General features: G+C 45.0%; 1 protein-coding gene across 5 annotated transcripts in view; it reads left to right on the top strand.

Annotated features, from left to right (window-relative positions):
• LOC144169854 (band 4.1-like protein 4) overlaps positions 1–21,546 on the top strand; it is a 135,415-nt gene that overhangs the window by 98,413 nt on the left and 15,456 nt on the right. For 4 of the 5 annotated variants that reach the window (XM_077699245.1, XM_077699244.1, XM_077699243.1 and 1 more), the window contains exons 5-17: positions 8,353–8,450; positions 10,274–10,394; positions 11,969–12,056; positions 12,166–12,254; positions 12,379–12,442; positions 14,087–14,178; positions 14,309–14,377; positions 15,649–15,770; positions 17,907–17,985; positions 18,126–18,239; positions 18,534–18,644; positions 19,600–19,707; positions 20,980–21,060. In XM_077699245.1, coding sequence (XP_077555371.1) covers positions 8,353–8,450; positions 10,274–10,394; positions 11,969–12,056; positions 12,166–12,254; positions 12,379–12,442; positions 14,087–14,178; positions 14,309–14,377; positions 15,649–15,770; positions 17,907–17,985; positions 18,126–18,239; positions 18,534–18,644; positions 19,600–19,707; positions 20,980–21,060 — 1,236 coding nt within the window. Of the gene's footprint in view, positions 1–8,150; positions 8,252–8,352; positions 8,451–10,273; positions 10,395–11,968; positions 12,057–12,165; positions 12,255–12,378; positions 12,443–14,086; positions 14,179–14,308; positions 14,378–15,648; positions 15,771–17,906; positions 17,986–18,125; positions 18,240–18,533; positions 18,645–19,599; positions 19,708–20,979; positions 21,061–21,546 lie in introns of those variants that run through there. The other variant, XM_077699246.1, reaches the window with a different exon arrangement.

A 21,546-nucleotide genomic window follows, 5' to 3' on the forward strand; every position in this document is an offset into this window, starting at 1 on the left:
GTGGGGTGGGGTGGCCTCAGTCCAGGAACCTTTGGGCCTTGGATGCAGCCCTGGCGCGGATGACCGAGAACACTGCTCGGATGTCGGGTTGGTAATGGGGGCGAGAGATTGGGTTGTTAGCAAGCTTGCATCATGTGGTGGGGTGGTATTCAGTGACTGATTAAGCATTTTTCGGGCCCGTGGCTAACTGTGCCCTTGGAACCGTCGTTGACGACGACGATGGTGATGATGACTGGTTTAAGAAGCTGAGTTTTTCGAATCCCGCATGTTCGGCTCGCTGATACTTCAGTGATAAAATATACATCATTTTTATGAGTACCCGATATTAATTTCTTGGCTTGATTTCCGCAGGAGTGAAACAGCTGCGCATATTGCGCAGCTTTGATACAAATTTGTTTTCCTGCGCCAGGCTGCTCCAAAAGCGTCAAAACTGCAATAACTGCGCCAAACTGCCCCAAAACAGTCTGAGAGCCAAGGATTTTAACGCTGTCGTCAGTTTCAGTGGGGAAAAATGCTTACTGACGGCATAATTTTCCAGCACCCCCAAGGGGATGCTGTTTGTAAAGGTTGAATTGAGTGATCATAAAGAAACCGCATAAAATTGTCCCCGAGATAGTTTTTTCGAAGGTCACAATTTCGGGTTGCACATGTTCTATTCTGTGAGTTTTTGAAGTTTTCCCATCGAAAACCGTTGCAAAGTACTGTAGAAAAAATACTTATGTATACTGAGGCGACAAATTACTTGTGCAAGTTGTTGAAAAAACGGCAATTTTCGCAGCGCCGTATCTCCGGAAAGGCATGACTGGGCGCCGCCATCTTGGTGCGGTGAAGATTGGAAAACATGGCCGCCGGGCGAAGCAGTTGCTCGTGGTTCAGGCGGAGTGGTCTTCGCCGATTTCTACCGTGTTTTTGGCTATGGGGGTGGCTGGGTTTACATTTAGTCGTTTGATCTGTTGCGAGAAGTTGCGCGGCTCGAAAGACAGGAGTTCATCAAAAACAACACGGTGCCCGCGAATTCGCCGTGCTAAGACCTGAGTGTGAGGCGCAGTGCGTGCTTGAAGTGAAATTTCGGACTCGTTGCGGTGTTATAAAACGCTCAGTTATTATTGCTGCCTTTGACAGCGAGCTTGCGAACGGCGGAAATGGGACGATCGACACCGCAGAAGTGGCGGTGCAGGCTCGCGGCAAAATGTTCAAGCAGTCTCCGATAGCGGGACGGGCTGTTATTGCACGCTAGTAAGAATGGTTCGTCTATCTGAGGTGAAATTTAATGCCAAGAGGGAGGTGGCTAAACGTACCAACCTTACTAAAATTACGGTCGTAGTGAAAGTGCAACTTGGGGATTGAAATGGGAGGGCTGGTGGGGTGCGACCACTGTCACCTCGCTTCGCGCAACTTCTGCCGTGGCTCTACACTTGTGCGTAAAGCCCAGTCTGGGACTACAAAAATAATAATTTCGGCATTCCCATGATGATAAAAATGCCTTACAATTATTTAGTTTTTCAATTTGATATTCTCAACGGCGCTCCACACTATCTATGCATATAGCCTAAGAATTTAAAAATGGTTTGTATAAAAAGGTAGTGTAGTCGGTACCTTGTGATACTCTGCTAGAAGAAAACTTTATTGAAAGGCTGTTTCAGTGCTATGCCCGTACGAAACCGACTAAAAAGTGCGGTTTTTCCTTCTGAGCTGCCAAAAATGGGATTTTTAGGCTCCTAAGGTGACATAATAAATGTCGTTCTTCTGCTCCAAATCGAGGTTCTTTTGTTCCAAAATCGAGATTTCGCTGCTCCAAAAACTGCTCCCAAATCTGATTTAGCTGTCTCGATCACCCCTGAATATTATATAAATGGTATTACGTGGCATGCACGTGCTGGTATGTTTTAATTGTGAGTCCATCGCAAGATCTCAATGCCGTATCGGTCCGCAGCGCAGTTTGAAGAACAGAAAAGTATTTTCTCCAAAAGAATATTTTATTAAGCGTTCAAGCTTTACGTTATAAACGCAAAACGTGTGTACAGTTACAATTATTGAAATAAGAATCATATACAACGATATCTTATAAATCAACGTGTGCATTCAATAAAATAAAGAGAAGCGATCATTGCGGGCTCAAAATGCATCACTCGCGACAAAATAGGAACAAAGAGCAACTTCATTCGTGCTGTACATTTAGGAAGCAAATCGGCTGCAATCGTGGACTTAAAACCGTCGGTCGTGGAGGTTGCGTACAGCTTCGCTACCTTCAAGTCTTGCGCGTTAGTGTGAGTTCCTTCGTTTTATTTGTTTGATGTAGGATTCTACATTAGCGTGTTTTGTCGTGGCATTTACAATTTGCATTGCTTTGTTCGCTCAAATTTCGCAAAAGTTCTTTTTTTAAGCAGCATAGTTTGTAGGGAAAGAAGAAAGGCGATCACACCAACGTGTAATACGAAGTCATGAGTCAGTTGACGATCGTGCACAGAATTAGAACCGTCATATGCATACGCCGTTGTGGTTATGCCTTCGGCTATCGTCATCAGATAAATACTTCCGCCACCGTACTTGCTTGAGGTGCTTGAGATATATATACGCTCTTCGGATTGTTTCGGTTTCGGAACTAAGATGCCGTCTGCGGAGCGCCGCGCGTATAAAGCTATAGGCTTTTTCCGGCCTTGCCAACCTTGAAACTTTCCGAACGACGCGCAGCTCCGTGTTCCCCATTGTCTTCGGACAGGTCTAATCAGTGGCTGTTACAGGAGCCGTCTTCCGCCCAGTGTCTTTCCTCCTTGACGCTCACGTCTTGTCCGGCGTGAAGGCAGGACTACCACAATGGCTCTTGCTCTTAGCGCCAACAGCGTGCACTATACCAGAGGCATGTCTGCCCTCTCTTCCGGTCTGCATACAACACGCCTATATCTCAAATAAGTACTTGGTCCGGCAAAACGCACCCTGTCGCGTAAAGAGAGCAGCGACCACACTATAGCTGCCGGAATCGCTTCTTCGCCCTGCTCCCCGGGCGCATGCAGTCAGGCGGGTCATCTGCTACGGTGCGTGAACACCCTAGTAGAGAGTACTGTAATTTGGCCCATTCATGGCGAGGTGTCCGCGGTCGAGAGAGGCCTCTTCTTCGAAGCCTCTAGCAAGCAAAGCCTGCGAGGAGGAGGGAAGAAGAAACGCCGTCTCATCCTCACCGACGGAATTTTTGTCTCTTCTGGCGGTGCATTTATTGTTGTGCCTCGTGGTGGAGGCAGCGAGCGGGCGCATGACAAAGGGAAAGTTGCTGCCCCGCACCGACGACGGCCGCAAGGCAGCCGCAGAGCCAGCGGAGCGTGAAAAAGAGCGCCGCAATCTTTGCCCTCGCGAGAGTCGGGGTGATTATACTCTCCGCTTTTGTTTTGGACCACGGACGGCTAAGTGGCCCCTTCTCTTACTGTGACGCCGCTGATGAAGTAGTCCGCCTTTTGTAAGCTCGTCTTGCTTCCTTTTTCTCTCGACTTGGGCCTTTCTCCGCTCGCTCCGTATCACCTCGAGGTTTCAATTTCCATCACGCGTGACGTGCGGAAAATGATGAGCGCGCACGCGAGCTATTTTTTTAGCGCATCTCTGAGTGCACTTAAACTCCCGTGCTTGCTTTATTGCGGACCAAAAATAGGAAACAGTAAAAGAATGCTGTGGTGGCGGTATTTTCACCGATATTAAACATGTATGTTTCTGCTTCATAAGCGTCGCCCCTCCACCACTTCCAACTCCTTTTTTTATAATAAGAAAAATTAACACGTTAACTGACTTGTATGTGCGATTTGCGCGCAATTTGGTAGCGGGCCCACGATCGTTTCTTAATCGCAGACCACGTGGAGCACATGCTGGTCAGTACGCACAATGCACGCTATATAGGTTTGTGTACGTCGAAGTTTGAGGAATAAAATTGAAACACCCATTGATTGCGAACCTTGAAGACAACTGACAGTATTAGGAACAATCAACAGACTTCGCCGCAGTGGTGTGTAAGGAAGGCATAAGATGGGATTCTAGTGGTTTCGTTTAGTGTTTATAGAGATGATGTGCAAGTCCCCTTAAACTCGCTTTGTAATCCGAAACATAAGCAAGGACGGCTGGAGCGACAGGATGCAACGGAGCGGATAGAACAGAGATCACTTCCCCGCACCAGGTAGTACTGTCCTGAATGGACTCACGAACACTACAGCTGCAAATATGAAGGCAGCGGAAACTGAATGATTAATAACTTGGGAATACGTAATTTGCGCTAACTGGGCATACAGAGGAAGGAACACAAACAATGCGCAACTCGCCGTATTTCATAATGCCCCAACTAGCCCAACAACACGTTTTGCTAAAGTAATAACTTGAGGTTCTGGTGGTTTCGTTTAGTGTTTGTAGAGATGATATGCAAGTCTTATCTGTTGTACTGTTTACATTACCATGTCGGTATCTCACTTATTTTGTGCGGTGGCGGCTAGGTTCTATCCGCCATAGTTTAGGATTCAGTCTCTGCAAACTTTCAGGAATGCAGATAGGCAAGGAATGTCGCAAGGATAGGTAAGGTGTTCCCTTTCATTTGGAAGGAATAAGCTGGATTGCTCTGTCCTGCTAACGGTCATGCCAACTTTATCGCACACTTCGAACAAATAATGACGATATTAATGAAAACAGATGAAGCAGACACTCTCGGGCGATTTCTCAGTGACGTCACAGAATCTCCTTTGTGCGATTGGCTGTTGCCGATCTAATTAGGCCACTGCCAAGAAACATGGGTGGGGCCTCTAGTTCCGTTTAATCACATCACTTCAATGCTAACGCACGCTGAGTGCTACCGCACAATTTTAATGCTGATGTACAGTGCAGCGCGAAGTTTGAAAGTTTTTCAATATTTCTCGTGCTGTTTCGTTAAAAAAAAAAAAAAAAAAAACTCTTTAATGGCTGGAATGGTGCTGAGTGAGCTACCAAAGGGGAGTTTTTTTTTTCAAACCGAACAAATTTTTATTTTACCTTCATGAAGCACTTGTCATCATAATCATCACATTCAATAGCCCACTACGTCCACTGCAGGAGCTCCTGTCCCGCACCGCTCGAGACCACTCTTTGCCTCCGAAATTCCTCATGTTATGCCTCCATCGAGTTATTGGCCTTCCCCCTCTCTGGACCCTCCCCTCGGTATCCACTCTGTCACCCGGCCTGGTAGTCCACCGTTTCTCATTTCCTCTAATTACGTGGACAGCCCAACACCATTTATTTTTCTTTATTTGAACTTGATATCTTCTACTCTAGTTTGTTCCCTAGTGTTACTCCTGTCACCAAGTGCTCCTATCGTTCTTCTTTCCATGTCCCGCTGAGCGGACCCAAGTTTGATTTCAAGTTGTTTAGTAAGGCGCTATGTTTCCGCTCCGTACGTATGTCACCACCAGCAGGGCGCATTGGTTGTATATTGCACTTTTTAGTGATAGAGGTAGCTTACTCTTCCTTATTTGGGAGTGCTTGCCGAGTGCACCCTGCAGCGCAGCCCATACCTATTCTGCGCCGGATTTCTTCCTCGTGCATGGTTGGGATAAGTCAGACGACCTAACCGAGGTAGTTAGCCCAATTTTCCAATAATACTGGACCGAATAAAGTTATTTCCTCCTCTTCGCGGGAGCGTCGATGGGCGGGTGTAGAGCCACTAAATAAGCTATGCTTTATTTAGTGACGCTAGGCGGGTGCATGGGTCAGCGCCTTATCGCGGTAGAAACACAGGTAGAAAGTGGCGAAACGAGCGAGAGTGTCGGTACTGCGCAGAACGATCCCGCTGGTTCAACTGTGACGTTCCTCCTGCGCCTTTAACTTTCCATAATATTTTCCCCAGCAACGCTAAAATGCTTACTTCGCGATTTTTAACAGGAATACTCCACGACCATTTGGCAAGCTTTAAGGATTATGCAATAGTAGCAACAGATGCATCCCAGCGTGAGGAGCGAGCAGGTGTGGGAATTTTTAGTCCACACCTTAACTGGTCAGTCTCGCTGCGTTTACCTGACTTCACACCAATATTTCAAGCCGAATTCCTAGCGATAGTTCTGGCCTTAAAAGACGTACCTCCGCAGCACTTTAACGTAGCAATAATTACTGACTCCTTATCGGTTTGTTCTGCTCTGTCTTCATCCGAAAATTCCGCTCTTATTCGTACATTCAACTTCCTTGTGCCTTCCCATTTGCGGGACATCTGCCTCATTTGGGTTCCAGGTCACAAAGGGTTACAGCTTAATGAACAGGTGGATTCCTTGGCGCGATCGTCGTTAGATGGCCCGCCAGTTGACCTATGCCCTATTCCCTTCATTGTAGCAAGAGCAAGGTTTCGTACCTACCAACGCCTAGCAGGAGTGCAGGAAGGAATCATCACTAATTTTGAAGATTATGTCCATTTAAAACATAATTGGAATACCCGTTTTTGTGAATCTAGACAATGCGAGGTCACATTGACTACCTTCAGATGTCGAGTCCCCCAACTCAACTTTTATATGCACCGGGCTGGTCTAGCCTCCTCCTCCCGATGTGCTGTCTGCGGTGATCAGGAGACTTTAGAGCACTTTCTATTGCATTGCCGCGGTTTTTCAATGATGAGGCAACGCCATCTTGCCACGCCATTTCGACGAATTGGCCTGCCTATTTCCATGCCCGTTCTACTATCTTTTGGGGCCACATCACTGGGACATTGTCACCGAGGGGTGGCTGCAGCCATTCATGTATACGTTTCCGAGACCAGGCGCCTGCCCTGTTAGCGTTGATTCTGGCATGTAGTTTTTCCGGTCCAAAAAGCTCAGTTGTTCTAATCAAAACTTTCAACCAATTCCATTTTTTATCTTTCTGCGTATAAATAGAGAGGTGTATTAGTTTCCGGTGTTTTAAGCGGGCACATTAGCCATTTTCACGCCCGATTCCTGCAGCCAATCCCCCACGTGGGTATGAGCCAAATCGCCAGGAACAACAACAACAACAACAATCAACCGTCGTCTACTAGGCTGTTCGCGCAAGTGAATTAGGCGCATGCAAAATCATTGTCAATTGGGGAGTGCGACTTCAGCTCAGAAAATCCACCCCTCCTCCATCCCCCCACCCCCTCTTTTAGAGAGCAATGGGAGATTTTGATGTCCAGCTCCTCACTCGCGACCCAGCTAGCGCTGGTCGACCGGGCGCAGGCGGCCATGACATCATATGGGCTCCAGTGAATAAGGAACCACTCCCAATTTAGACGCTCAATAAATGTATTCTCTCTCTCTCTCTCACCGCCCCATAATGAAGATAACCGACTGATTAAAAGGAAAATGGAATTGCGTCGTGCTTGCGGGAACAGTTTAGCAGACGACGGTTGAACCGACGGGATCGTTCTGAGCATTCGAAGTACTCTCGCTCGTTTCGCCACTTCTCAATAGCAAACGATTTTTTTTTTTTGTCAAATGGGGTTGACAGACTTTGGGAGATATCTGCATAGAAATTTTCACTGGAATCGGGTATGCACCACATTGAGAAAATTTTGTTTGTCCCACTGGACCCAGCCGCCTCCGCGTTGTGGGCAGCCAGGGCTTGCAGTTGTCGGCTTGCCGGCTCAGCCGTTCGCTGCGCATGTTCGGCTGTTGATTGTCCTGTTTGCAGTGGTTTGGTGCGCTTTTATTCGGATAACAACAATGCATATTGCAGCCACCTCCCTCACCCCCTGAGAGAATGTAGCGTCCGGGAAAAGGAGGCCGCGGCTCCGAAATGAGCGCACGCATCGGCCGGCGGTTCTCGATTGGGCAGCCAGTGACAGTGGCGCTTCGGCCAGGGGGTCGTATCTATAGTTGGTTGCAGCACTATGGAAGCTTAGCGCAGCTTTGAGCTAATCCCCGTCTAACTGGGCCTGACGGTGTGCCGAGGCCGGCGTATGTACCGTGGCGGTTCCACGTGTCCAGCGGCGGATGTCCGTCCAAGGCCCCAGCGCGCGCGTTGTCTCTCTTCTTCACCCGGCCTCTGATGAACGCGGATTCGCTGAGGGCTGTGCGACCTCCGCAGTGCTGCGCGCAGTTAGTGAAATGAACTCGGGGAAATAGGCGGCACCTATCACCCTCTCGGCGAACGGTAAAACGGAAACGCCCCTTCCATCATCGCCGCATAGGTTCTCGGAGAATGGCAGTCGTAGGTTGGCGAGGGCGTTAATGTCAATTTCCGAGTATGGCCTAACCTTTTCGGCCACGCTCAGGCCACATTCATCATTTACGTTCGGCTGGCATGGGGGCCGAGAGTAATGACCGTTTCAATAAGCAAAAAAAATACTGCTCTCCCTACCCCCCGATACATCTTTCACAGGGTTGGTTTTTTGCTGCTCTGTTACCCCTGATGCAGGTATCAGTACTTTCTGCAAGTGAAGCAAGACATCTACCACGGTCGACTGCCCATCAGCTTTGACCTGGCTGCTGAACTCTTTGCTTTAGCCATTCAGTGTGAGTATTATATTCTTTTTTTGTGTATCCCATCAGCATAGCTGCGATAGGTTTGCGGTTCTCTACAGGAGTTTCATATTTTCGTTACCAGTTGAGCTTGGGTATTGAAGTTATTTTTGTTATGTGGGGGAGGCTGTTGGTTACAGATAGGCACTACGGCTTGGTAAAATTTCAATGCTGATGGTACTAGTTAACGCGCTCTGTCTGACAATAAAAGTTGTTTCCTGCCCTAACAGCCAGCCTGATGCTTGCGAGGCTTTCTACAAACAAAACAATCTGTTTTTCGAGACGATATTATTTCTTCTGTCGGCTTCTTGGTTCAGCCCAGCAAAAAGTTGAAAGCATTTTTGAACGAGGCGTTTATCAGGCAAAACATTTCCATACTGCCTAAATGTGGTGGCAATGTTCATACTTGTTACCATTAATTGTTTAGAAAAAAGAAAACATTAGGCATATCCGAGGCAAAATATCAGTACATAATTGGCATTTGCAATGTTCTTTTAATTAATAATACATGGCTGCTTGATTTTTACGATAGTCAATAAAAAAAGAAGGTTTGAACAAAATGTTTTGACCCAAAAATGCAAATAAAAGCGGCCGCGCGTGACACTGGCCCTCCTGGCGGCATTCCAAGAAGTTCAGGAGTCACGCAAGGTTCCAGTAGATGGCCAGTGCAACGCGGCAAAAGCGAATCTCCACCGTGTTTATCCTGGGAGGAGCGAGACGCGAGGGGAAGAGCGTGAGAGGTGGGCAGGAAAAGGGAGAGGCATTTACGCGCAGGAGCAGCAGACGACCATCGTCTTCAGACAACTTATACTCGGCCAATTTTTTTTTTAATGCACCACCAAGTATTTGAAAAGCTGGAGCAGGTTATTTATTATATTAATACCCTCAAAATTCTCTGTTCGTAAAACACATTGACAAATTCTCTGATCAATTTGTTGACTTGTTTGTGCTTCAATTATGTATGCAGGTAACACTTTGGCATCTATATATTTACCCCAAGCTCAGTGGCAGTGCTTTCTTTATTTGTTTGTTACAAATAGGGTGCCTAATTTGCCATACACGGTTGTATAGCAGCAATCTAAAGGATTTCAGTTTATTCCGAATGAACAGAGACAATATTCTTGCCACTTAGTGAAAAAAATAGTATAATTTTTAAAACATGAATTATCAACGAAAACTGAGCACACATGCATGAGCACTTCTTATGAACAATTTAGAAATAATCAAGGCTGCATTTTTCTTAGATACTTGACTCTGTCAACACAAAACAACTGATCTCAATTAATGCAGTGACCTCCTTTATGCCATAATGAAGAAAATAGTTAGATATATTTTTGTCACTGCACAAGGCATAACCAACGTTGGCGGAGCGTATTTTAATTAAACTAGTGCTGTTAGTGTCGGAACAACCAACTTTATATAAAAAATGATCCTCAAAATGAGATATTGTAATAAATTTAGCAACTTTTATCGCTCTTGAATACTGTAGGTGAAATCATAAGTGGTATATATCATTGCATGTGCATAAGAATTTTCAGCTCAAAAAATTTTACCTATCCACAGCAAATAAAATTCTAGTTGAGCATATCAAGTAGTTTTGAATTGTTTGAATTGAGTGTTATGTTTGATGCTACCAGTGTATAGCCTAGTGATGTTCAAGTTCATTTCGGGTATTGCTCAAGTAAAAGAGAATCAGCTGGGAGAAAGTCATTCTGTTTCGTTATGTTCTACATCTATCTTCTGTGTGATAGAGCCTCTCGTTGTTATTTTAATCTATCCGATGTGACACATATAAAGTGCTTTGTCATTTTTTACAGCTGAGCTTGGGGACTATGAGCCCAGGAGGCACCAGCCAGGCTATGCTTCAGAGCTGCGTTTCCTGGTGAACCAGACGCCGGAATTAGAAGAAAAAGTTGCAGAGCTACACAGAGGACTGAGGTGAGCAAATATGAACGGAAATATATGACATCAAGTTATTTTCAAAGCATTCCGGGCTGACGAAATAGTGGGTTGCTGTTTTTGGAGCATCTTCCCATATACTTTTTTTGTGGGGAATAATGTCCATGAATTTGAGGAGGGTAATCAAGAAATGTACGCGTATAAATTTATCTTGAGGGGCACCTTAGAGTTTCCTAGGTGAGAATACATGCAAACGATTCATTTGACAATTTTGGCAAATTTTTATTTTAATGCCTCACCCACAATACCACAACCTAAAAAGTACTTTCCAGGCCCCTAATTGAAAGCGTTCCTTTTAGGTAGTCTGGTGTTATTTGCCCGATGCCTACGATTTCTTTTTGTATTTCAGGCTTGTAAACTTGATTTTTATTTAAGTGTTATGCATAGTGGTGTGTAGCAACTTCTGCATGAGGAACCATGAAGCACTGTTGTACAAACAACACAGGGGCCCATGGCAGTACCATAACAACCCTTGCCTTACAATGCAAAGATATATGTATCTCAACAGGCTACACGCGTGTCATGCCTTTACTGCTTTGGGCGCGCACACTGCTTTTTACCTTGACAGTGTGTGCCTTCTCAGTTCAATTGCAAAGTGTGGGGGTTAAGGCAGCAACCTGTGTGCAATACTTCCGTTATCAGCTTGTTCTTTTAGCGCGAAATGTGTCGCTTGTGGTAAACATTCTGGTGTGTGAAGCCAAACTGAGCAAAAGAATTCTGAGGCAAGAAGAAAAAGGATTACACGTCTTTCTTGCTTGTAGCAACACTCGTGACACGTCACTGTGCTACTTCATTTTCCTGTGGCTCTCCTCAACAGCAACTGTGGTTGAACCGTTTTTGATCTAGTAGTTAGGTTGTGTTTGGAGGTAGTGTAGGTTTCAGTGCGAGAGCACGCTTTGCCACTTGCAAAGTGTTATGCCAAAGCATGGAGAACACCTGCAACACTGCAGTTGGATAGATGATGTGCTTAACCAAGTGTAACCAAGTGGTGTTTTCACCCCCCCCCCCCTCCCCTTTCCCCTCAGTCACTACCACTTGCATTCACCATGTTGGACAAGGCTAATGTGTAAATAACGGCAGTGAAACGTGTAAATGTATATTTGAAGTCCTTTCCCCTTATGCGGGGCAAACCTTATTTAATGGAAGCATCTGTTGGTTAGGCTAGCAAAATGTCAACTGAAACGATAGAAATCATGACATAAAATGCCCTCCAGAGGGATGAAACCTCTATTTCAACAAACTGGCGCTCAAGAAAATTCACAACTCTTCAAGAAAACATCGACTTTTGATAGTCCACTTGTTGAGAACTCTGCTCGAGTGCTGCACACAGATGTGATATGCCATGCACACATAAGTGGGTCTTTTTTTTTTTTGCCTGCTCAGGGCAGCTGTAAGCAGCTTTGTATTTTATTTGCCTGTAGAACGTCTATGGCGGGAGCAGTTTTGGGCTGCTTGGAGCTGCTCAGAGCTGCCCTGAGCAGGCAAAAAAAAAGAGACCTAGTGTTCTTGGTTGTGGCCATTTGTTACTCGCACTACATGTGTGGTGGCTGCAGGGGCCAGGTTCCAGCGGTTGCCGAGATGAACTTCCTGGACAAAGTCAAGTGGCTGGACATGTACGGGGTGGACCTGCACCCAGTGATTGTGAGTAGCGAGCTGCCACCCTCCCTTTTATAGAGCACCCCAGGAATAGCACCGAGAAGTTGCTGCCAGCGTAGCTCGCCATTCACTTCAGCCTCTGTGTCTGTTTCAGGGCGAAGACCACACGGAGTACTTCCTGGGGCTCACCCCAAGCGGTGTGGTTGTGCTCAGGAATAAAACCAAAGTTGGCAACTATTACTGGTAAGTCTGAACACGTGATGGCCGAATAACTTATCGCCCCTGAGGAATTGGAACTGATTTTAATTTCAAGCACATGCTGTTTTCTTTCTCTTTTTTTTTTTCTCTCTCTTTTTGACTGGTGCAGGCCACGCATAACCAAAGTCTACCACAAGGGCTGCTACTTCATGCTTCAAGTTAGGGACAAGACTGTAAGTGGGCTTGCAGTAATGTAGTTTTGTGTTGCGTGCTTGATTTTTTTTTCCGGTGGAATAATGACATTTCAACCATATACATTTTTGTATTTGTCCCGTGCTGAAAATGTTGTATAATAAGACTTTTAATAAACCTGTGTGAATATTGTACTTGCTTTTGAAGCAGATTAAATTTAATACAAAGTGAATAATAATTTGTTTGAATAATCCTGAAGCAAATAATTTTGAGAGAAATAAAACCAACCAGCAGCAGCCACAATAACTGCGAAAAGGACTCAAATGGCCATTTATTTTCATGCAACGGTCAACTCACTTCACCAGATACAAACCATTTCTCAAGACCTCCGTAGGAGCCTAGAGAATTCCTTTGCATTTGATGCACCGGGCAGTAGTAGCTCCCAGCTGTATTCTTAAGCGGTAGCACCAAATGGGGTTCTAATACACAACACTGCTATTCTCATCATCAAGAGCCACCAGCATTAGGTAACCATGCACAAGTGAATTAAGCACAAGTGCAAAAAAGAAGCAGTCATTTTGGGTTCCTTTACTTTTTGAATGCACCAACCACAACGAAGTGTATTTTATGTTAGTAGCTTGTAAAAATATGCAAAAGCAGCTCTGTGATTCGCTCACCGTATCCTAAACTATGGCATCCTCCATTTCTGTCATTAGTGTCACGTTCTGTTCCTCTTTCCCAGACCGTGCACTCAAATCCGCATGCACTTCAGTGTAAAAATAAAGTTCCCCAATGTTAGCTTTTACATTTGCTCCCACATGAGTACATTAAGCCTTGTTCCCCTGATAAATTCATTGCTGATATCGTTCAACAAAATGTTGGTTTTGTTTCTTGTTTTGTGCACAACGAACACAAATGAACGCAACTGAAATGCATTTTTTAAGCAGGTAGCTATCACGTTGTAAAAGCGCTACTATTCCTGTCGTGCTTCAACACTTCAACTTCGCACGTTCCAGTCACTGTAACCGTCTGCCTGGCTGCAACCTTCACTCACGTGTCTGGCAGAGCAAACTTTTTGGAAAAGTGAGCTGGCAAAGGAGATAAAATGTTGCTGAGGGAGTGATACTTATTCCTCAGGAAAAGTTAAAAGGCAGAGCTCCAATAGGTTACTGTTTCAGACTCGGTTACTCGATGGAATTTTATGCGGGGAGTGCTGGGCACGGTGTGCGAGCTTGATTTCATTTAGTGACCCCGCACCAGCATGTGAGAGAGATGTTAAGGTAAATATCAATAGGGAAAGAAAATATTGTGTAGACTTGCCTCACGCAGGAAACTCAACCGACAGATGTAATTTTTTGCAGCGAAAAGCACCACCTAGCCTGCACTCTTCTTTGGTGCAGAATACATACTTCAAAATTTTCGGTAATGAAACTTTGATCAAAGTGAATATCAAATAATGCATTATTTGACTCAATATATTTGAGATAGAAAAAGCAATCTTTGCACATGCTTTTACCCAATTTTCCCCCCTCCCTTGTGGCTGTCTACTTTTCTTGCTTTATAAAGACTACTGTCTTTGTTGTCTTTATTGTGGGCTAAAGGGCTTAGCGTTCACATTTTCAGTAGCGAAATATTGCTGCACATTTTGGTGATTAATATTTCTTTTTTATCTTGCCGCATGCTAGAGTGATGACAGCACATATGGCTTTGAGCTGGCTACCAAGCAAGCATGCAAGCACCTCTGGAGGTGCTGTGTTGATCACCATTCTTTCTTCAGGTAATGCCATAAGCTGCCTGCAGTATACCATGAAGAAAGGAAAACTTTCTTTATGAGTATGCTTTCTACGCTTAGAAGGCAGCATTATAATGACACTGTCTTGAATGTTGTTCCTGTCTTCTTTAATTAGGTTAGCGCACTCATCCGAAAACCCCATTGCTTCAAAGAATTTTGGTTGGGGAGGAAGGCTGCGAGTAAGGTAAGTGTGTTTTATATTCCCTGCTAAATGTGGCTGCTTAGGGGAGCTTCACTTGCACCAATAACTTTGTTCCTTCACTATGTATAGTGTATTTAAAAAAATGCTTGAATACCATTTCCATGAATGTATATACATAATGCACAAATTGAAAAAAAAGAAAAAACTAGTTTTTCCATCTGCCTGTTTTTCTGCTTTCCATACGAACCAGTGGGCTATTGGCAGTGCGCAATTTCAAGCCTGTACTTGACAAGGGCACACTGTGTATGAATTTCCTTAATTCTGTATTCTTAACGTGAAACAATCTTACTCTACTTTCTTGATTTGAGCATGCCATGCCCTGCATCCATTCCGTTGACCGATGGCTCGAAACATTCTTAGGCATGCAAAGGCTGAAAGATACTGGGCGCTTGCTCTGGTGTGGAGAGGGGGAAGTCTCAGTTGGGCCACAGGCCACGTTTTGGGGGCGTGTCAGCATAGCTGTGGCGAAGCGGTGTCGGCAGGCCAGCTTGTCGAAACACCCTTTCAATTTGCTGCATGCTCGACATGGTGCTGGCGCTGTGAATCTGTCGTTTGGAAAACGCTGCAGAAGAGGATGCGAGGCTCTTCCTTTCCTGCGATGGCAGTTAGGAGGAAGTGGCATGGGATTAACACAGAATAACTCGTGACCTATTCACGGAAATTTTTGAGGTTGGTGCTGTGAAGTTCCAAGAACAGTATCGCCAGGCATGCTCAAACCATAGAAGGTGGGAAAATTGACCTGCTACATTCATTACTATCGAACTGGAAACTCGTGTTGATTTGTACTACTATATTGGTTGTGGACCAGACAAATGTTGGGCAAATTTTTCACGAATAATATTGCGAGTTGTGCGCATTTCCCTTACACAACAAAATCGCTTACCAATTTGTCACAGTTTTTTGCTTCCACTGGTTACACTGGCCATGCATATTTGTGAGTCTGCAAATCATGAAGTTGTGTCCTCTTTTTTCTTTGTTTCCAATCAATACTGCAGCTACCCTCTTCTTTCTTGATCGGAACCCCTGCATGGGACCCTTTGATGTGTCACATATAGCTTACATTGACTTCCCTCAGTACTAGAATTCGAATGAAAGCAGCAGCCACGGTTAATAAACCCTTGCTCAGAGAGAAAGAAAATGTAGACTGGTGAAAGCAAGCCAGTAAAGTTTCCTGCTTCGGTCAATCCTCACTACTGGTGACATGTTGCAGCGAACAGATTTACAAAGGCTCCTCTCTGTTTGTGTACTTCCAGTGCACGAGGGCAGCGTCCCAATCCGGCTGGCTTCAAGATCCAGCCGCGGCCACAGCCAACCTTCACGCGGGTGCCCAGCAGGCGGTACCAGAGGCGCCTTGGGCAGCCTGACGGGGCTGATGGTGGGTGCGCATTTCATCGCGTGATAGCGTTCCAAGCTGATCTCTATCAGAGCAGCTTTGTTGTTGGTGTTGTCAATTACAATGCACGCTTGTATATACCTACCATTAAGTTTCGAAAGAACGCCCACCAAATCTACAAAGATATCAAGCGAAAAATACTGGATCGGTTAACTTTCGGGTCAGGTGTGAAAATGTACAAAAATGTGGCTGCTCCACCAAAAAAAACTGCGTAGGTGTCAAGTAATGTGTTTGTTCAAAATTGAGACACCGGCAGTGTTCGCCGCCGTGGGACATTTTTTCAAAGGCGTCGAAGCTGGGGTGATTTTAGGGGGCGGTCGATCTTTGGGGCCTTTTAGTAAATTAAGTAAAAGGGGGGTGGGCAATGTTTCAGGGGAGGGCATTCCCTGAACTTTATAGTAATTCTCGCGGTCAGTACCGTTCTCTGTGCACACATGAGTGCATTTACATAATTGCCAATCGTCCTCCGCGGCTTGATATTTCATTTACCTTTAAGGGGGGACGTGGCAAGCAAAACTATTTTTTGTTAATTATGGACCAAATTTAGCCAAATTAGGAGATTTTATGTAGTTAACTAACCTAATAACAAAACTTGAATTAGTTTAAAAAATATCTTCTATACTTTTTGAGTTACCAGACTAATTACCTTTGTAAAGTTGTCTGAAGATTAATTAACTAATTAGGCAAGAACTCAACAAGATTTTTATGTCAGCATCACGAGGAAGGTCCATTCTGTGCAAGGAAGCTATTTAATTATTGCTTTATTTCCTTAAGGTATCCAAAAAGAAAGACAGAAGATTCACTTTCTTTTTGACACGAGACAATTTCTGATTTCGAAAGAAAGGCGAAACTTTTTTTTGCTCTTTCTTTATCCCTAAAGGATATAATGCAATAATCTAACAGCTTCCTTGCACAGAATAGACATTTGTGATCACACTGAGGTAAAAATCTAGTTGACTTCTGCCTAATTAGTTAATTATGCTGATTGCAAGCTTCAGGTAATTAGTCCTCTAACTGAAAAAGTATGGAAGGTATCTTTAATCTGATTTCAGTATTTTTTTTTTTAATGGTTAGCTACATAAATGGTCCTAATTTGATTCAATTTGGTCCATAAAATAAAAAAAGTCATTTTATACCCCTGTCACACGGGCACTTTCAATCGCGATTGAGTCGATCCGGATCGAGCTCAATCCGGATCGGGCGCATGCTACACGGCAGTTTCAATCGCGATCGAGCTCGATCCCGCTCGAACTCAATCCTGGTTTCTCAAGCGCGATCGAGGCTTCCAAGTGCGATCGAACGACAGCGGCGGTACTCTCGTCCCCGCTCAGTAATGACACAGAAGGTGAAAACTTCAACTAACGCCACAAACTGTGTCAAATAACTTGACCCAAATAAGCGTGAGGTAACATTTACATAGTTACGTATACCTACGACCGCGAGAAGTTACCAGACGCCGGCCGCAAGTACAATGTTAGCGCCATCTAGCGTACACGAGTGGAACCGGTGCATGCAATTTTCGATCGCGATTGAAACGGGCCGTGTAGCAGCGTCAGTGCTTCGAGCGCGCTCGAAAACTCGATCGCGATTCACTTCAATCGCGATTGAAAGTGCCCGTGTGACAGGGGTTACTTGCCATGTCCCCCCTTAAGGTGGCAGTCCCCTACGTTGGTGTTATCGTTGACACTGTTCCTCATTTTTGCCTGAATATTTAACCATAAGAACTAGGCTGTAGAACACACATTTTCTCCTCTTACTGAACAACAATACCATAAAAATGTCTTGCACAACGTTTTTCAGCTTGCACCAATATGTTACCTGTAAATGAGTTCTCAGTGTCATCTGTGTAAAGGTAGCAGCTTTTCTTTCTAAGGTGCAAAACAATGTGCTTGACAGTTAGCTATCAGTGCATGTATCTTATCTTTTTATAAGCAAATGCTTAGAGGATCATGATCATGGTTTTTGTCACCGCTTATCCAATAGAAACGGAAATTGCAGTTCCTGTTTTTGTTGTATAAGTGGAAACAAAAGCTTAGTGGCTGGTGAAATTTTTCCTGACTGTTCTCTTGTTTCCCACTGTGTATCTCCATGTTTCTGAATGTTTTGTTTTCCTTGCAGCGGGAACACAGCTCAAGGAACAAGAGAAACATGCGACTGACAATAGGAACGGGAGCCACTGGGCACACTCGGCTCTTCTGTACGTCCCCATCAGGCACTCTGCTTGCTTTTCTTTCATCGTTTTATTCCCCTCACGTGGTGTGACCTTGTCTGTGGTGAAGGGAGCAGCCTAGTTTAATTAATGTAGCAGCGAGGCATGTATACTGACTCTCTACGCAGATCACCGTCATCCACATCACTTCATCACGGCTCGCCTGCGCCGGCCACTTCAACACCAGTGACTTCTGGAAACCAGTCATCATCAGTGCCTCCATGGGAAGACCCCAAGCAGAGGTACACTAAGCTCATCGAAGAACACTGTTCTTACATGACTGCAAACTAGACTTTCCTGCTGGGCTACCAAAAGAAAAAAGACAACCTGCAACCGAAACTGAGAAATAACTTTCATGCTACTAGGTGCATGAGCTCAAACACATATGCAGTTTGCACATACACTTCGCTTAATTAAAATAACAGTTCTTTCATGCAGCTGTTCTTCCTTCCATGTAGTGTGACAAGCCCTTCTTGCATTTCTTTCTTCTCTCTGGATGCTGTCCAGTAAGATGCATTCTGTTGCTTTGTTGCCAGGGGCCTCTACTCAAGCTCCACGAACCCCTCACCAAGGTCTGTACGAAGCTCGGGATCTAGGCACTCGCACTGCAGGTCATCGTCCAACGAGGGAGACTGCAGGAGGCGCCGGTGGGTGGAGCACAAGTCCAGCTGTGGCATGAATACAATTACGTTGCCACCACTGCTTACATTGCTACCACCACTATGTGGAAGAACAAGAACAGACCTAACATCTTCACGCTGACGAGAACACAGATTGCAGACATACCAAGAGATGGGACCAGAAGAAGGGGAAGGCCATTAGCCCGATGGAGGGATGAAATTAAAAAATTCGGGGGTAAACTGTGCACTCGAGCAGCGCAGGTCAGGAGCGGCTGGAGGTCAGTGGGAGAGGCCCTCGTCCTGCAGTGGACCTGAGTAGGCTGCTGGTGATGACGATGACGATGATGATGAGGAGGAGGAGGAAGGGGAGGAGGGGTATACATGACAACGGATAAATGAGTACTGCCAGTAATAATGTGGAGGCTTTGTTGTTGTTCCCACACGCACAGACTTCGACAGAAGCTTCTCAGTTGGGCCATGCAGGTATATTTATTTATGGAACAAAATCCACAACTTTGCACATTTGAAGGTGCACATATAGAAGTTTCTTGTTGCATTTCATCTCTTGTTGACCATGGTGACATGTACCTGCCAACACCTTTATGGGGCCAATACGGTAGCATTTTGTATTTTTCTCCTCGCCACACACGTGACCAAAAGCTGCCCTTCATTGGTCTATGACATGGAAAGCACCAGCAGCACATTGACCTCTGCACCCAAAAATCAAAAGTGTTCTTGGGCTTTCCCGGACACATTGTCATGCACATTTCAATTCTCAAAACACTTATTGTATATCCTCCGTATCAAATATCTCCATCATTGTTCATAAAATTGAGAAGACTATAACTCTTACTAAATGGAACTCCTACTAAACAAAACCTGTTTTGCCTTTATTTTTAGGTTCCATTTAGCCAGGTTGCACTGTAGCACCACAGAGCATACAAATGAGTGTAGCAATTGTTTTTATACATCTTCACTGCAGCCATCGCAGCCGGCGGGGTTCAGACAATGAGAGTGAAGTGTCCAAGTCTTCCAGAGGCTCCAAGGCATCCAAGTGCTCCCGAGCCAGCAGTGGGGGCTGCCGCCACAGGTAACCCCCGCACTGCTCGCTACTCCCGAAAGAACTTCCGGTAGCGCATCAGTGTTCGCCCTTTCTTTATATGCACTGTGTCACGTTAAACTTTGCCATCTGATTCAGAAAACGACAGGGTGCCGTGAAAAATTAAGGCTTTAAAATATGTTATGTTTATCTTGTTTGCTAGGTACAATTAAGAAAAAGCATATCCTTCTGTGTATTGGACAGTAAAGCCACTGGCCGATTTTCCCGCCTGGCTTATTGTATTAAGTGAAGACGATACAAATAATTAATTTATCGCAGAAGGACAGGTGCACATGCTAAACACATCTAGCGCCTGCTCTTAAAGGGGCCGTGCAGACAAAATACAAATTTGTTTTATTCAAAAGATTTCGTGTTTTACAGTGCCCCCAGTGCTTATCCAGAAACAAATGATGCTGTATTCACTGAGAAATTAATCAATTTAGGTTAATATTTTAATTATACCGCCAAATCGTGTGTTTTCGTTACGTCCGCCACCATGAAGTCACAAGGGCGGGTATTGAAACGAACTTCCAATGCGTCATTGGCTCTACAGCCTTGCTTACCGTCAGTTTTCCCAGATGGCGCTGCCATACTGAGCTGCTGACCATTGTCCACCGTTGCTTTGTTTTTGACTGTATTTGCACCTGGCTTGTTTCTGTTACGGTAGAAAGTAATTGTATCGTAAAACATGGGGTATGCTCGACAAACAGTCGCGTAACACAACGTCGCTTACGCCAATCGGCCAGTGTCATGTAAACAACTCCAAAGCGGCGGACTGCTGTGCAGCTAAAACAAGCATAGAGAGCCCAGTACCAACAGCCGTGCGCATCGGTACTTCTATGTTTGCGGGTATTTTCGTGACTTTCATTGTTTACCCTACCATTGTTACTGCTGTAAGATGAATATGCATTACATTTAAGTGCAAATAGCTCATTTGGCAAGCTTATAAGCCCCGCCTAATTTGTGTTTGCTTTTGCCGGCCTCAGCCAATCGCGCATCTGGGCATATGGCATCGTAGGTTCTGTTGCAGGAAATGAGCTAGCGGGTTGCATGGCCATTCCCTTTTTTCCTAATTATATAACTTATTTGAGCGAAGTGTGCGTTAAAAGGGGTGTCAGTATGATTCTAACAAGGCACTCTTTTGAATGAACCGAACTTGTGTTTTGTCTGCATGGCCCCTTTAAAGTAAAAAACAAGAGGTAATAAGTTTTGCATCAGATATGTTCGCTACGTGCTGCCCTTAGGGATTGGTACCTGTTTCAGCTGCCATTCAAGGGACAGTGGGAGCGAATCTGACCATCACCATCACCACAGGCACAAGCATCGGCATCACAGGAGGCACAGGTGGGCACGATAATAAGGCTAATTACTTGAGTCGCAATTGTAGGGCAGAGACACGTCTCTTGTTAGAGAAAACAAAAATGCTTTGCTGTCAGCTTTAGGGCATCCCCTAGTGTACCGTTGGGCACCAATACCAACGGCTCACCAGGGAAGGTAAAGTTGACTATGTGTATCGAGAGCTTCTTCAGATCTCTAGTATCTTGGTACCCACATGAGCCATAGTGGTAGTAAACAGTGCAAAGACGAAAGACAGGAAAATGGGGTACACAAGCATGGTACTGCAGTGCTATTTTAGTCTTAATCGTGTGGTCTACTTATATTTTATCTTTGATAGGCTGCCAAAAAAAAGCATTCACTGTGTACACTCGTAAACCATTACAAAATGAACCATTCATTGTGTAAGCACTTTCACCTGCTGTGTGTCAAGGTGCTCCAATTTTTTGAAGAGAGGCCTTGACTGCCGAGCCAGTGACTTAAGAGATAGTAATT

The sequence above is a fragment of the Haemaphysalis longicornis genome, unplaced genomic scaffold, assembly GCF_048455015.1.
Source record: "Haemaphysalis longicornis isolate Haplotype H1 unplaced genomic scaffold, Haemaphysalis longicornis Haplotype H1 scaffold_2, whole genome shotgun sequence".
Lineage (NCBI taxonomy): Eukaryota > Metazoa > Arthropoda > Arachnida > Ixodida > Ixodidae > Haemaphysalis > Haemaphysalis longicornis.